Here is a 17040-nt window from a genome sequence, read left to right on the forward strand (position 1 = left end):
GCGGAATTGACTGCAGTTAATTTTGTCTGCAAAAACTATTTTGCTGTGGCCAAACTCTGCAAATATATGCCCCCGATCCCCCAATACACCACCCCGCCCACTAACCTTTTGAACGTCTGCGTCCTTCTCCTCACCCTGCTGCATCAGGTCCATCCCTCTTACGCAGGTCGGATCTAACGCTGCAGGGTCCCCTTTTCCCTTTTTTTTTTTTGTCCTCACCTCCAATTCTCAAAAAGCGGGGGACAGCCCTGCAACCCTTCAAAGCCATCAATAACGAACATGGGTTGCGGGCGACAACCCCGCAACCCCTGCTCCCCATGTTTGGTGTTGATTACCCAATTTGATAGAATGGTACTGGCCGAATTCAGCCAGATGTACCATTCGATCAATTAAATTCAATCAAATTGGGTAATACCACTTATCACCTTAGACTGTGAGAACGGGAGCCTTAAGGACTAATCAGTTTCCCCATAACGTATGAGCAAAAGGCCAGTGGAGTGAAAGACTCCACTCCACTGCAAAAAGTCGAGACGGAGTGCAAAGACAAAAGCAAAAAACGTTTGGGGGTCCATAAAATATGGAGGGAAATTTGCTCGAAGAGAAAACTTTCCAACACTCCCTTCTCTAGGTTTCTGTCTTTCTGACTTGTTGAAAGGTGGGCATTCTGTATTTGCTTTCGTTATAACTTGTCTCTACCACCAACTTCTTAGAAAAAGAGAGATGTCCGAGGTGCGACAGGAGAGTCATTGTGTTGTTCTATGTTTCCTTTTTGAAGCTTGTGCTTATTTTGCACAAAGTGCCTTAATGTTTGAAATAACTTGTAATGGGGTGAACGTTGATCGTGGCATGAAGTTGATTGCGCACTTTGATGCTGTACCTCACATACATTAACACTTTGCCTCACATGTATGAGTCAAAACCTTGTTTTCCTTTTCATCTCGTAAGTGAGGTCCCAAGTTCATAATGTGAAAGGCCAAACTATAAGTATTGGGAGGGTCACTGACGCCAAAGTGGGACAGCTGTACTGCGCTCTACGGCATAAGAGCGCACAAGGAGAGGTTTGCCATCGCCTTTGGCTAGCAGACACACCCACCTTAAATTCCATTTGTTTTTTCAGGATATGATATGAATGGTTATTTATAACACACTTAATACCCAGAGGTTTCTAAGCGCCGACCCGGGGTTCGAACCTTTGTTGCTCCGTGTTGTCTTGCTTCCAATGCGAGCACGTTGCCGCTGAGCTATCCTCCCGAGGCAAGTACACCAATGAAGTACGAGAAAATGCCTAGGACGAGAAGCTATGCAGATTAATTGCCCAATGTTTGGTCCATCAGAAGCACAACTTGATTTTAATAGTCAACAAGCCCGCCCTCTTTTTCATAACCAGGGATGACTGAAACATTATAGTAAATGACGGGCTGAACTATAACGTAGGAAAATAGCTCTCAGCAAAAGACCCCCCTGAGTGTGGAATGCCGTGTGCATGACTGGACTGCTACCAATGGAAGTCCCCCTGGAATGCGGGGCATAAACCCCCCATAATCCGTGCAGACACACAGCAGGAGTGGGGGGGCCAAAACAGCCATAATGGCGTAGCGGAAGTGCGGGGCTTACGCAGCCTTTTCTTTGCCCAACAGTCCCCAAACACGACTATTGTCCAACCAAATACCTTAAGCTCTCCTTTCTGTTTCTGCCAAAATAACTGCAGCGGAATTCCGCGGGCTTGAATGGTTTTTAGTTTTTTTTTTGTTACCTGTCGGAGGTTAGAAGAGGACAGGTGGAGTCAGCGACGGAAATGTTGAAGATGTCATGATGGGTGCGCGAGGTGGGGCTACCTGCTGGAACTGATAATAACGCGATTTTATTCAAAGTTGCTGAACAGTGGTCTATGTTGGTTGCCGCCACCAGCAAAGTAGTCCCAGGGAAGGCCTGTGCGCCGAGTCTCTCATGTTAATCACGTCTGTCTTGCTGTCGCCGGGGGCCTGCCGTGTACCTTTCACAGGGTGGGGGATGGAGGCGAGTTGAACATTCTCTGCATTGCTGTCAGTCTTAGGAGCGCGTGCTGAGAGAGGTGTGACTGCCAGTGTGATATTCACAGCCTGTGCTGGGGGGGGGGGAAAGAATGCGATACACCGCGCGAGTAGGCACTCGCCCAATGCAGCTTTTCAGTTTTTGTATTTATTTGCAGGTGCATTTGGACAAGAAACACTGTACACACTTGCTGGCTGCTTTACAAAAAAGAAAAGTTGATTTTGCTGTAACACAAACCATGTGGTATTGGGTAACATAACCATTGTTTACAAGTGTGTACAGCAGGTTGCGGGTCAATTGGGACATGTGACGAGTCCTGTGATGTCATTCCTTCTCCCCAAGGGGAAGACCCTTTCTATGAGGCCAGAGAGGTGAGGCTGCTACCCGATAGTCCCCAGGGGTTGGCGGGAGTATCAGCAGGAAGATCTCGTGGGGAGGGATTCCCCCGCTGGGCTACAAGAAGGTCCTTACCTTCCTCTAGTCCTGTAACCTTCCCTATGTCCATGCATCAAACCACTAATATCTCTAGTACCGGGACGAAGAAGAGTAGGGATAATACAAACCGAATGACTGTCTTTGGTACTGACATGAAGAAGATAATCAAAGACCTGAAGATCATCACCAATACAGGGAGTGGGAAAAGGTGGCACTCTGGAGCCATGAAGAGTGACCCAGGGAAGAAAGAGGAACGTTCTAGACCTCTGTGCAAGAATGGTCACGGAAGTCTAATAAAAACTGACAAGGGACTAAAAGAGAAAGAACAGTCCTAGATACCACACGGCACAGGAGCAGAGCAGCACGGGAATTGAAGTAACCCAATAGATTCGAGGGAAACACAGATAACATGGTCTAGAGGACGAAGTCGGTCCATGGCCTGAGGTTAGGGGCGGACAGCGGGAATCCCTTGCTCGCTGGTGGCGAGCTGCTCCCCAAGGCTGCTGGAGACTGAGAGACGGAGCCCAGGCCAGAGAGGAGAAGCCGCTTGAGGCTGCGGGGACGCGCAGCACCTGTCATGACAAGGCCAAACACACCGGACAAGCAAAAGAGAAAAAATGCTGGCTGTGGGCTGCAGTTGGCCCGGGGAAGCTCCCGCTGGAGCGGTCCTGTGCAGAGAGCTGGCACGCAAGCAAGAAGGGGAAGGAAGCAGGGCTAGAAATCAGAAGATGCCGCAGGGGCTGCACAGAAAGTCTGCTCTCACAGGAAGACCCAGGGACTTGTCATAACTCCAAAGAAGGTAAGGGGTGACACGAAAGAACCGGGCAGGCAGGGGGGGACACGGGGAAGGTGGTGAATTCCCCTCCTACTCATCACAGTAATTGGGCCATCAAGTAAGGGTCAAGGACCTTTGTCACCCATGTGAAATGCAAAAAGGAAGTTACCTTAATTGTGGCAGGACCTAGCAGGAAAGTGAACCAGGTCTGCCAAAACTACGGTAACTGAGAAATACGGGCCAGGGACCCGCACCCATAAAAAGAGAAGAGGTATAAGTCATCTTCTTCATTGCTGTACTTTGGCAAACGGGGAAGCTAAGTCAGCACATCAGAGAGAGTCTAGGGACAAGGGTCTGCGACCCACCGATCAAGGCAGGGAGACTTTAGTATTGTTGTTTTCTTTAGGGTCTGGCCTGACAGGTGAGTTGACCCAGAACCAAGAAAGATATAAACCAGGGGAAGGAAGACATTGCACCTGTCACTGTGAAACTTAAGAAGGTGTGGTGGAGGGAGTTACCCCCCTGACATTGTGAATTGTGGACCATAGGTTAGGGAGTCACCCCCCTGTTTGAGAGAACTGTGAAACCCAGTGTGTGGAAACCTATGGGAAGGTGGTCATTTCTTCTGGGAACCGGAAAGCTAATTGGAACTTTCTTGGGTATTCGGCTGTTGGAACACCAGGGGGTTTGTGCACCTTTTCGGGAATGGCGACCTGAGCTTTGATAGTTATATTGTCTGCCTGCAGGAAACGTGGCTCAGGGAGGCCCCAATCCTAGAAGGGTTCCAGATTTACATCAATCCAGCACAGAAAGGAACCTCAGGCTGACCAACCACCAGGCTGCTAACTGCAATCAAGGGAACTAATGGCCTCACAGTTGTCTCTGTGGTAAACCAGACACCCTTGATCCCGTTCATATCATCAAAGGAGAAAAGCTGTAATGACCCTAAAGGATGGACCCAGCTGATTTGTATTTTACACTGGAATCCTGCATCTACGTTGGCAAAAAACGTAGCTGTATCTGTTAAGGATCAGATTGACGAAGCCAGGGCTACCTGGACTAACCTTGATGTTATAGTCTGTGGAGACCTGAATATCGACTGTTTCAACAAGGACCTGGAGCTGATAAAAGATCCGCCCCAGGATGTGACTCCAAGTATAAATAGAGGTCTTCTATGGAGGGAGGAGCAAAAGAGAAGAAACATCAGCCTCATGAACGGCCATATTAGGGGATATATTCCCCCCTCAAGAACATGAAAACGAGGAAAGGCTTCTAAAATCCTTGACTATATATTAGTTTCAGACAACCTCCATGAAAAATTGGAGAGTTTAGAGGGGATTGTGACTAAATTTAGTGACCACAATATTTTGAAGCTCAATGGAAGATCCTGGGTACAACGGTTGAAGATCACAATGGGGCAAACATTGGAATAAGACCAGGAGGAAACCGACTAAGAATAAGCAGGGCTGAGGTCACAGCCTTAACCGATGGAATCAGAGGTTCCTTAAGAAAAGACACTGATCAGACAAAACCATCAATCCTCCACTATCCATCGTTCTTAATGGCCATTAGTGAAAAACGTGGAGTGGACCTTAAGAAAGTATTTACTGCTCGCCACACCTTTGATCTGGAAGTGGCAACAAGGAAAAGTTCACTAAACAAACTTCTAAGCACCTGCAAAAAGCACTCCAAGGAAGCCGCAAGAGCAGGCAACCAGCTATATAAAAACTGGCTCAAGCACCACAGGTTTTCCCTCCTTCAACTTGATGCTGGGTTAATGTTAAAACTAATAGCCTCTAAAAACACAGCAGATATGTGGAAATTGTTCAATGGACTGACAGCTTCACAACAATCAAAGTTAGCCAACTCAGTGCCTGAAAGTGTATGGGAGAACACTCATGGCTCGCTATTCGCGAACAATCACAATCCTGTGGAGAGGCTGAAGGAGATACAACACGTCACCTGGTCCTTCCAATTTGAGGAAAGTGACATCGTCAATCTGATTGCAAAGTCAGGTAATTCAAGAGCTGCTGGCCCGATGGCCTCACAAATGTCATGCTCAAAAAAGATGTAATAATACAGGGTGCCTGGCTAGGTCCTGATATGCCCAGGAGGGTGAACGTATATTCAAACAAAAAATCAGGATGGGAGACCCACACTTTTGAGATTCAGGATCATTTTAGTTTAATCTCTGAATTTTGGTGATGATACATATATCAATTGTTAGCATAATAACAGACAGACGGACCGTTGTACATTTGATATGTAGGTGTACCACTAGGTACCACCCTCAAGAGTGTGGAGGGTGCAAGCCTTCTGATGGTGCAAGATCTCTTGGATACACAGTTAACAAGGGTTTATAACACAAGAGTGAATGCAGCCCAGGACCTCAGTTGCTCCATGGGTATTGTCATAGGGAAAAAAACACAACAACAGGTGTGTACAAGTATGCAAGGGGTGGAGTTGGTTCATAGATCGACACTGTAGTGTTTCGGCCACAGGGTACGACGACTGGACGTAGGTGACTGGGATGGCCTTCTTCAGGATGGAGGTGAAGGGTTGAAACACTGTCCGTGGGGTATCTGTGGGATTCAATGACAGATAGTTTAGGAGGAGTGGGATCTCCAGAGTTAATTGGTGATTTGCGCAACTTATTAGTGACCAATTAGTGTCAGGACAGGTGCAAAGAGTAAGCACCAGAGAACAGAAGCTTACCGTGAACCGACAAGCGGTGCGGCGGTAAGGGCTTCTGAGAGTCTTTGACCATGCGGGAAGTCAGATGAAGGCGGTGGCCCAGTGGCCACTGTTGCTGATGGAATTAGTCCAAAGAACCGTATCTGGAACCGGGGTCTACAGATGGCGGTAGCGCAATCAATGGCGCCAGCAACTGGAAGGAGAAGGCAAGAGCTACTAGTGGTCTTGGTCTTGTAACAGAAAAGGTTAACCGGTCAGGGGTGGTACATACCTGATCAGGGGTGAAGGAGCCAGGAGGCTGATTCAACAGAACCAGAACATGTGTGATGTCCAGTCCGGTTATGCTAAAAAAAGATCCAGAGCAATGGGCTTCCTTTATTATAGAATTATTCGAGATAATTAAGACCACAAAGACCATCCCGCCGTCTTGGACAAGATCCATCGTTGTGCCCATTTTTAAGAAGGGCGATAGGTCTAACCCTGCCAACTATAGGCCTATCGCCCTTCTGGACGTAGTGGCAAAGATCTTTGCAGCTTTACTGCTCAAAGATCTGAATAAATGCAGCACAGCCACAAACCACTTTGCTATCTGGCAGCCGGGTTTTGTGAGAGGGACAGGTACGACTTTGAATCTCTTGCTCGTGAACCTTCTTAAGTACAGGGTTAAACTTAACAAGAACACATCAACCTTTGTAGCCTCGATAGACCTGGCACAGGCTTTTGACTTTGTGGACAGAACAATTTTGTGGTCAAAATTGCAGGCTTTGGGCTGCCCAAAAGATCTGAGAGAAGCACTTGACACTACAACTTCATTCAGAGTAAGAATGGATAATCGGGGTTTGTTGACAGAGGAAATCCCCACATCAAAGGGTCTTAAACAAGGTTGTAGATTGGCACCAGCTATCTTCAATCTATACATATCTGACATTGAAAACGAATTTGTCAATATAAAGTGCTTTCCTCCCTGTTTAGTCGGAGTTGCATTGAGTAGGCTCCTATATGCAGACGACTTGCTGCTGTTGGACCAGACACAAATAGGTCTACAGCGCCAACATGATGCCCTGGACAATGCTCTCAAGATAAATGCCAGAAAATCTAAAATCCTGCTCTTGGGAAAGAACAGAGGAAGCAGATCGAGCTCAACGGCCTAGTATCTAAAGGGAGAAAGAATACCAGAGATAAAATCTATGGTGTACTTAGGCTTGTGTCTAACCGACGGCATTAGCGACTCCTACAGAGACCTCACATTGAGGAATAAAACAAGAAATCTTGCATCTCAGGCGAATATGATCAAACTGCGCCACAGTACATTTTATTTGATCCCTGTAATTGAGTTTTAGACACTGAAGGCCATCCCTACAATTGACATATGGTGCCGTAGCATCATTCTCGCTGGCATGGTCAGTGTGGCCAAAACTCTAGGGCCTTTTTTGGAGGAAAGTTCTTTGCTTGCTCAAATCACTTCCCATCGATTTTATACGGAAAGAGTTGGGACTAACTTCAATCTACGCGGTACCCATATGGAAGGCACTATCCTTCTACCGTAAGTGTTTAATTCCTCCGGGCGTAGGAGGCTTTGCAGTCCTTCAAAGTGCCTTGGTAGAAGTGCGTGAGAGAACCCTAGCGGAGTGGAGAAGAACAAGTTACTTTCTTACCTGGTAACGTTCTTTCGATGGTATGGTCCGACGACGTATTCCATATCTATGACAGGTAATGTCCACAGCTGTGCTGCTTTGGAAAATCTTCGGCATCTGCGTCCTGCGTCGATGACGTCGAGGCGCCGTCCCCGAGGACCTCCTCCGATGGCCAATGTGATAAGTAGGACGCACGACGCCCGTAGCCTCAGATGTAGTTTTTCCCCCCAGAACGTGTGCCACCAGTTTTCTGCCAGTCAGACACACAAGGCCTTGCGGAACGCAAGCTGCAATCGCAAAAGAAATTCTGCAGCGGGGAAGGTAGGGAGGGAGCGATATGGAATATGTCGTCGGACCATCCCATCGAAAGAACGTTACCAGGTAAGAAAGTAACTTGTTCTTCGAGGGGATTGGGTCCTCCGACGTATTCCATATCTATGACGGTATTACCTAAATTGACCTTTTACAATTGACCTTTTGCACAATTGACCTAATTATAGTGGTCCTAATTGACCTTCTGCACAATTGACCTTTATATTATTTTAGTTATTTTATATATGTATTGGGTTGGTTTTGGATTATAAAATAATATAAGGGGATTAGATTGGAGGTTGCAGGGGTTTTTGGATTGGGTGGGGGTTTGCGGGGGGTTCCCCCGCATATATGTCCTAATTGACCTTCTAAATTAGGTCAATTCTCCCGAGGTCAATTCTCCCTAAGTCAATTGTGAAAAGGTCAATTAGTATACAACCATCTATGACAGACTCCCAAAGCAGTACCAAGCAAGGAGGTGGGAAAAGAATTTAGAACACAAATTTAGCATGCCCAATCAAATTGCGGAATAAAGGACTGCCTTGCCAAAGGCCAGATCCTGCCCTCGGATGGAATCGAGGGAGTAGTGACGTACAAAAGTATGTACTGAAGCCCAGGTGGCTGCATCACAGATGTGCCGAATAGGAACACCCCTCTGCAGGGCAGTAGATGCAGCCATACCCCTGGTAGAATGGGCCCGCAAGCCAGCCAGAGGGTCCTTACCCGCCAAGCGGTAACACTCGGAGATAGCTAAAATAATCCAACGAGACAAAGTCTGTTTCGTCACAGCTTGTCCCAAACGCTTTCCAGCGTAACCAATGAAAAGTTGATCGTCCACTCTGACCCGGGACATGCGCGAAATATAAAAGCTCAACGCTCTCCTAGGATCAAGCCTATGGAGCCTCTCCTCTTCCTTACCAGGATGTGGAGGAGGATAGAACGCCAGAAGAACAACCTTTTGGCTCAAATGAAATTCCGAAACCACCTTCGGAAGAAAGGAAGGACAAACTCTAAGGACAACCCTGTCCTTATGAAACACAGTGAAGCTTAACTGTAAGTGCATGTAACTCACTCACTCTGTGAGCGGAAGTAACCGCAACCAAAAACACAGTTTTCAGAGTTAACAGTCTGAAAGGGCAAGAATGCAGAGGCTCAAACGGAGCACCCATAAGAAACTTAAGAACAAGGTTCAAATCCCAACTGGGCACCAGAAAAGGTGACGGAGGAAACACATTAGTGAGCCCTTTCAAAAACTGAGAAATTAAAGGAATCTTAAAATAGGAACATTCTTCAGACAAGCGCTTAAAGATGGACAGCGCCGCCAGGTAACCTTTAATGGTCCCCACTTGCAAGCCCCTGTGGGCCAAGGAAAGCAAAAAAAGACAGAACCATGGGAATTTCACACTCAAAAGGATCCACATTCTTAACTCTGCACTAGTCGCAGAACTTTCTCCAACGCCGAGAGCAACACCTCCATCACGTCTTCAGGGAGGTCCCAATCCTTATACCTCAACCTTTCAGAAGCCAAGCGTGAAGGTTGAGGGATCTGACCTCTGGATGGAGAACCTGACCCCCCTCCTCTGAGAGCAGATCGTCTCGGTAGGGAAGACGACGTGGAGGGCAGATGGACAAGTCGAGAAGGTCCAGGTACCACGTTCTCCGGGCCCACGCCGGAGCAATGAGGATCATCCGGGAACCGAACCTCCGTAACCTCCGCAGTACTTGCGGGATGACGGGGACTGGAGGAAACGCATACAGCAGTGGGAATGACCACACCACCACGAACGCGTCTCCTAAGGCTTCTTTTGGAGGAAATTCCCACAAGCAGAACCTTTCGCACTTCCGGTTGACACTGGAGGCGAAGAGATCCACTTGAGGTGTCCCCCAAAGGGCGATGATCTCTAGGAGAATCTCCTGAGCCAGCTCCCACTCGTGAGAGATCGTGCTCTGCCTGCTCAGAGCGTCCGCCGTCTCGTTGTCGTCTCCGGCCAGATGAACAGCCGAGATCGAAACTTCCTTACTGGATGGCCCAGAACTCGAGCTGCATCGCCTCCCTGCACAGAGGAAGTGACCCTGCCCCCCCCTTTTTGTTGAGGTAGTGCATGGCCACCGTGTTGTCCGTTAGAATCAGGACACTCTTTCCTCGCACAGTCGGCAGAAAAGCCTTCAGGGCAAGCCTGACGGCCCTCAGCTCCAACAGATTGATATGGAGTCTGGACTCCGACAGAGACCAACGACCACTGACTGTCAACTCGTTGGCACGAGCTCCCCAGCCAGTGAGGGATGCGTCCGTCCCGATCGTCTCCTCTGGCCGGGGCAGCCAAAATAGGGCCCCCTTCATCAGATTGCCTTCGACGGCCCACCACAGAAGGTCCTGGGCGACCGAGGGCAGCACCTGAACAGGGTCCGACAGCCTGCCGGAGGACTGAGACCACTGGAGCTTGAGTGCCCACTGCAAAGATCTCATCCGCAGACAAGCCTCTGGCGCCAGAAGAATGCAGGATGCCATGAGGCCGAGCAACCTCAAGAACTCGGACGCTGGGAGATTCTGGGCAAGTTGAAACTTGTGCACCATCTGCTGAATGTGAAGAGCCCTCACCTGAGGAGGAAAACACTGCCCCAGGGACGTGTCGAGCACTGCTCCGATGTACTGGAGCCGCTGTGTTGGTGGCAAATGGGACTTCTTTAAATTGAGGGAGAAGCCAAGCTTGTGAAGGGAGTGGCAGGTGACGGACAGATGATCCAGGACTTGCTCGGGAGAGCTCCCCCTGATCAACCAATCGTCCAGGTAGGGGTAGACGTGAATCCCCCCTTTCCTAAGATGCGCTGCCACCACCACCATGAGCTTGGTGAAAACCCTCGGGGCGGAGGTCAATCCGAACGGCAGGACCCGAAACTGAAAGTGCGAGTCGCCAACCGCGAACCTCAGGTACTTCTTGTGCTTGGGATGGATCGGCACATGGAAGTAAGCATCCTTGAGGTCGAGAGACACCAACCAGTCCTGAAGTTGAAGGGCCTGGAGGACTTGAGAGAGAGTAACCATCTTGAACTTGTCCTTTCTGAGGAGTTTGTTCAAACTGCGCAAGTCCATGATGGGTCTCAATCCCCCGTCTTTCATCGAAATCAAAAAATAAGGGGAATACCATCCCTTGTTCCTCTCCGCTACAGGCACCAGTTCTATGGCACCTTTCTCCAGCAGGGCTTGAATTTCCTGCGCAATGAGCGGATCTGGACTCTTCAAAGAGAGGTTCCCTGGTGGATTGTCGTGAGGCCTGTGCCGAAAGGGAAGACAGTAGCTGTGGGTTATGATCTCCAGAACCCACACATCTGAAGTAATGGCTTGGCACTCTACAAGATGCTGCACCAGCCGTCCCCCAACCGGTGAACCATGGGACCTGGCCTCATGACTGAATGGTAGCACCTGCGGCGTTGCCTGAGGGCAAAGAGGCAACTGCCCGAGCGGCCCTGGCACCTCAAGTACCCTGTTTTCTACCTCTGGCACTCTTACGGTGGCCTCTTTGACTGCTAGCTCCCCTCGCTTTACTGAAGGACGAGTAATAGCGAAAGGAACCTCCCCTCAATTGTTGTCCCGTAGGACGAAAAGGCGGAGGTTGTCGAACTGCAGCGCCCAACGACTTCGCTGCAGCTTTGGAGGTCTGCAACCTCTCAAGGCTCTCGTCAGCCTTGCTGTCAAAAAGATGTTCACCGTCAAAGGGCATGTTGAGGAGCCGGGACTGCACATCAGGAGCAAACCCATACTTCTGCAACCACGCAAACCTGCGTATTACGGTGCTCGCGCCATGGACAGGCTGACACAATCTGCCATGTCCAAACCCGACTGAACGGCCTCACACATGGCATCCTTGCCATCCTGAACCATAGCAAGGAAACCATCCGGTTCGTCCCCTTCGGGAATATGTTCAGCTGCTAATGCAACACAGTTCCACAGAGTGTGTGTGAAACGAGACAAGGCACATATGGAGTTGGTCACCTGAAGCACCATACCCCCTTAAGAAAACGCTTTCTTCGCCCAGCCGTCAAAACGTTTGTCATCCCTATCCGGAGGGATGGTAGGATACGACGCCTGCTTTGCCGGGGCCGTAGCCGCCTGCACCACCAAACCCTCTGGAGTGGGGTGCCTGGACAAGTAGCAGGGGTCGCTACTGGCATGACGGTATTTTCGTGACAAAGACTTGCCCACTGCCGGGAGACTCTCCGGAGCAGTCCAAGCCACTGCCACCCTTCTCTGCAGAGCCATATGAAACGGCAGTACCGGGTCAGTGGGGGGACCAAGATCAAGGATGTCTGTGAGATCATCCTGAACGAACTCCCCTGGGGGAGCCGACCATCCCAAGTACTCGGTGACCCGAGACATAAGGCGCCGGTATGAAGAATCGACATGAGTGCCAGGCTCCGGCCTACAAAACTCTACCTCCAGAGAGGTGTCCAGTCCACTGGCATCATGCAGTGACTGCCTCAGGTCATCAAACTGGCTATGGCCCGAGAAAAGCTCATCTGGTACCGTAACTGGAACCAAGACTTCATCAGAGCCTTCATCACCCTCTGAAATGTACTCCAGGCGGTGAGAGGAAGACACCTGGGGACCAAAGCTATGCCTGACCTTAGCCAGAGCCTTTCTAGGGGCTAACCCCATGCCACGGGGCCCCTCTGACACCACTGACTCGAAAGGCTTCGAGGGCGCCGAACGAGTCGGCGCCGGCGTCAACAGAAACGGCATCGACTTCGAGCGAATCGGCATCGACGTCAGCTGCAGCGCTGCCAGCATCGACGGCGTCGACATAGGCCTTGAAGCCGGAGCTCCGAGCATGTCTCTCGACGACCTAGGCGCCGACAGCGTCGACGACCCCCTCGGAGGCGGAGCCTCGAGAGAAATTGTCGACGACCTTGGCGCCACAGGCGTCGACGTCTTCTTCGAAGATGGCACAGGATCACGCAGTCTCGAGTGCGTCGAGGACCGGGACCTGGAACGGGCATGGCGAGAACGGCCACCCTTGTCCGAGCGGGACCTTTCCCGCGAGCAGTGCCGACCACCCTAGCCTGAAGGTGTACGAGCAGTGTCTCTCGACCCGTGCCGACCGACCCTACTCGGAGGCGCGGACGGACCGGTGCCCTACGATTCAAGAATCGCTAACATCTGCTTCCCGAAGGAAGCCCATTCCTCCGGTGTTGGAAGAGGATGGGGAAGGCTACCGATGCCGGCGCTTCCTGGAATGCCTCAAAGAGGCGGAGGAGTGGCGAGACCGACTCCTGGAAGGAGACCCACTGGACTTCCGACAATGACGCGTAGAGTCGCCTCTCGAGTCATCCGTCGAAAGCCCCGTAGACCTCGACTTCCGGGGCTTAGACATAGACATCCGACCTACCGACAGCTTCTTCTTGCGTTCCCGCAAGGCCTTGGCCGGAAGCGACTGGCAGTCGACACAGTCGTCCATATCGTGGGCCTCCCCGAGGCACCAGAGGCAGGCGTCGTGCAAATCCATGACTGACATCTTGGACCCACAGTCCCTGCATTTCTTGAAGCCCGGACGCGGGTTTGAAGACGAAGTAGACATCGCCACAAACAGGTCTTCACAAAAACCCAACAGGTTCAACGAACCGAGAAGAATACAGCAAACTCCAAAGAGTCGAGGCATACCGAGATTCACGAAGCGGACACCTTCGCGGAAAAAACGGAACTGAGGCTACGGGCGTCGTGCGTCCTACTTATCATGTCGGGTGACGTCGGCCGTCGGAGGAGGTCCTCAGGGACGGTGCATCAACGTCATCGACGCAGGACGCAGACGCCGAAGATTTTCCGAAGCAGCACAGCTGTGGATATTACCTGTCATAGATATGGAATACGTCGGAGGACCCAATCCCCTCGAAACATATGTACTGCAATTCTGGAAAGTGTAGCATTAACAGAAGGGACTTTACTAGACAATCTAACTTATGTAAAGAAAAACCTATTTGACCAGGATTGTATAGTGACCCAGGACCGCATCAGCAAATTTAAAATCTGATGCACGGTCCCAGCGTACGTGAGAAAGTTTCCATCTGCTTACTTACGTAACGGAATTGAGGGAGGCACTGAATGAACAAGACTTTACATGTACATTCTGTAATCAGCACTCAGAATCAGTGTACCAATTTAATTTTGCTGTGTCCATCTCGAAGGCTTGTGATATCTAGACTCATGGAAAGGTTTTTAGGTGACTCATGAGCGACAACGGCCATTGAGTGATGGGACAACTTGAAAAAGGGCAAAAGAATCCTTAATATTTCAGCTACGGGCGGATGACGCCTGAGGACTAAACGCCCCTGTAAACTGAAGTTTGGTTTTATCTGGTTCTCTTGGAACTGTATAAGAAAGTCTGAAGTTTGAAGCTTCTTCTATTTTTTTATTTTTTCCCTTTCTTTCTTTCTCTCGTTCTTTTCCTTTCTTGAAGCAGCGAGAATTTAGTTGAAGGATGGGTCACTTCTAGCATAGCACGAAATACGTCTTAGGCGTACTTCTGTTGAAGTATTTTTCCTTGCATTTGTATATTTCTTTTCAACATACATTAAGCAGTTATGTTATTAGGTTTCATCTTTTGGGGGATAACATAATTAAAATGTTGTATTTTGTAGCAGATACCCCCATAGGTAAACATTGTAATACCAGAGTACACTGTGGTTCACTTTGATGGGTCTTTTAACAGTCTTTGAGGCGATTAAGGGCTGAGTCGACCAAGTCTCCGTGTCACCTGTGTCTGCAGGGTGAACATACGTTTCTAGTTGTGTATTAGGTCAGCGCGCGGAGGAGGTGCAACACCATGTATGGAGGATTTCGGTGGGACAACAGACCTTTGTGTGTGGTGGAGGGAGGGGAGCTGGCTTCCTACTTTGCACCCAGATAACCAATGGACGCGAGTTTTCAGACACACGTTTACTTTTGCCACATTTTCAACACCCCCAAATAGTGCCCTCTAAGGAAATGCTTCACTGAATACCCACGGCTGCTTGAAGAATTGGTGTGCTACTTGGGTGTGTCATGTCTTGTGTAGTGTGCAGGTTGTGGGGCCCACAGGTGTGAGCGATCCAGGAGAAGCCTGTGCGATATGTTTGGGGTTTACTCACGCTTGAGAGTTCCAATGTAGACTCTCTGCATGGGGGTCGCGGGGTTCTTGCATTTAAGTCACTTAAATCATATTTACCTTATTTGAGGGAACGCTCTTTGGAGTAGGGCAGTATTAGGCATGCAAGGGCTGCCGCAGGGTATGGGGAGTGTCTTGCGGAACCGGTTATCTTCTTGAAAGGGCACAGAATGAGTTACAAAAATTCCCAAACTATTTGCTCATAATTTTCACGGAAAAATGAAATATTAAACACCAGGTGGAAAGTCTTTGCGTACAGCGAGCCTTTGATGGCAATAATTATGTTTTCCGTTGTTGCCACCATTAGCCTTGTGCTAATATTATGTAATGTTTGTAAGTGGCACAAGTGTATTGCTGGGATTAGCCCTTTGTGGAGCTGTAAACCCTGCAGAGCTGTACTTTAGTACTGTGGTATTTGTTACTCACCGAGGGTCATGGCTGTTTGTGCTGTGCTTTCGTAGTCCAGATACCCTACCCGTGTAAGCAGCGGGGGCTCTCGGTTAATTACACAGAGAGAACGATGGAGGAAGTTGTGTTGCACAGCGCCACGAGCTGCCTCTAGGAGCCACCACAGATGGAGGAAGTGCTGTTAGGAGGGAGCTTGAGGTGTGATTCTTTATGGAGACAGAGAGAGATTTGCAAGGTGTGTGAAGTAGCCATGCACGGTCTCAAACCCCCCAATTTACTAATCCCCCCATACACCAGTCACTCACTATGTGCCCTTCCAGATGGTTAGGACTTCAACTCGATCAGCCTGCGCCAGCATAATCAGTGGTTAAGGATCATGGGAGTTGTAGTCCAAAACATATGATGGGCTACATAGTGATTAAGCGAACTAAGCATGGCAGACCTATATAACATCTCTCTCAAATTGATGGACATCGCACATTGGATCTCCCCACCCCCCACCTCCACCCTGAGCTCCGCCATACCATTACGGGCTGGCCTTTCAGAAGACACATGTACAATGGCTGTGTGGGGCCGTCTCCAGAGGAGTAAATGTTGGTTTGGAACCGGCTCCTGTGGCTTTTCTTTCCCCGAGCGCCTCGCCAAGAGCCAACGAAATGAAAGCACGCTGGCGTTGATGAGAATTGCCCTGGGATACCGGCAGCCTGAGAGACAGGGCCTGCATTGTGCCAGGGAGTAAAGTGGCTGAAGGGAAGCCCTGGCCAGGGCCCTACTCTCTGGAGCCGCGCCTCCTTGCAGGGAGTGTGCAGCGGGAGGGCAGGCCTTTGTCTGAGGGTTGGCTTTCCTCTCATACACACACACTAGCTCGGGGTTTTGTGTTTTTGCATACAAATGTATCTCTTCCTGTGGGAATGAGTGACAGGGCCCCAACGAGTGTTTTTCAAGAACTGGTTCATGGAATGCCCTGGCCTTCTGGGCCGGCATTACAATTCTGCCAAAACATCTTTCATTTGTCCCCTCTTCTTTCCATCTTTTTCAGCAATGACGCGGTGAGGAGCGACTTGAAGAAGCTGCCGGCCCTTCCGACGCAAGCGCTGAAGGAGCACCCGTCGCTCGCTTACTGGTGAGCTATATACGGCTGTCTGTCTTTCTACTCAACTGTCAGTCCATCTGTCGTCCTAGCTGCCTAGCACTGTATGTGCAACAGCAGCCTCTCATCTACCCATCAGTGCATGCGGCACCCCATTCTTGTGTTCGTCATCTGTGAGTAATGTTCACCCGCCTCTCAACGTACTTTCTCTCGTTCCTTTACGCCGGGGTTGTCCAACTCCAGGCCTCGACGGCCAGGATCCTGACAGGTTTTCAGGATATCTCTCATTAATATTCATCAGGATGAATGTGCATGCATTTAGAATCATTGTATGCAAATGTGTCTCATGAATATTAATGAGGGGTATCCTGAAAACCCTACATGGATCCGGACCTCAGGGCCTGGAGTATGCCAACCACTTAATAAGCCGCCTCTCCCGATCACAAGTGCAAAAGGGCCCCCAGCTTCCATTTGATTACATGTGGGTCCCTGCAGTGCTGCTGCCCCCTCAGTGGGCAGCATTTT

The 17040-nt window shown here is 49.7% G+C and overlaps 1 protein-coding gene across 9 annotated transcripts in view; it reads left to right on the forward strand.

The window, feature by feature from the left end:
* Positions 1–17040, forward strand: part of FRMD4A (FERM domain containing 4A) — an 897536-nt gene that overhangs the window by 688755 nt on the left and 191741 nt on the right. For all 9 annotated transcript variants that reach the window (XM_069627926.1, XM_069627924.1, XM_069627927.1 and 6 more), the window contains exon 8: positions 16465–16548. In XM_069627926.1, coding sequence (XP_069484027.1) covers positions 16465–16548 — 84 coding nt within the window. The remainder of the gene's footprint in view (positions 1–16464; positions 16549–17040) is intronic.

Source organism: Ambystoma mexicanum, chromosome 12, assembly GCF_040938575.1.
Source record: "Ambystoma mexicanum isolate Mex_15411 chromosome 12, UKY_AmexF1_1, whole genome shotgun sequence".
In the NCBI taxonomy this organism is placed as follows: Eukaryota; Metazoa; Chordata; class Amphibia; order Caudata; family Ambystomatidae; genus Ambystoma; species Ambystoma mexicanum.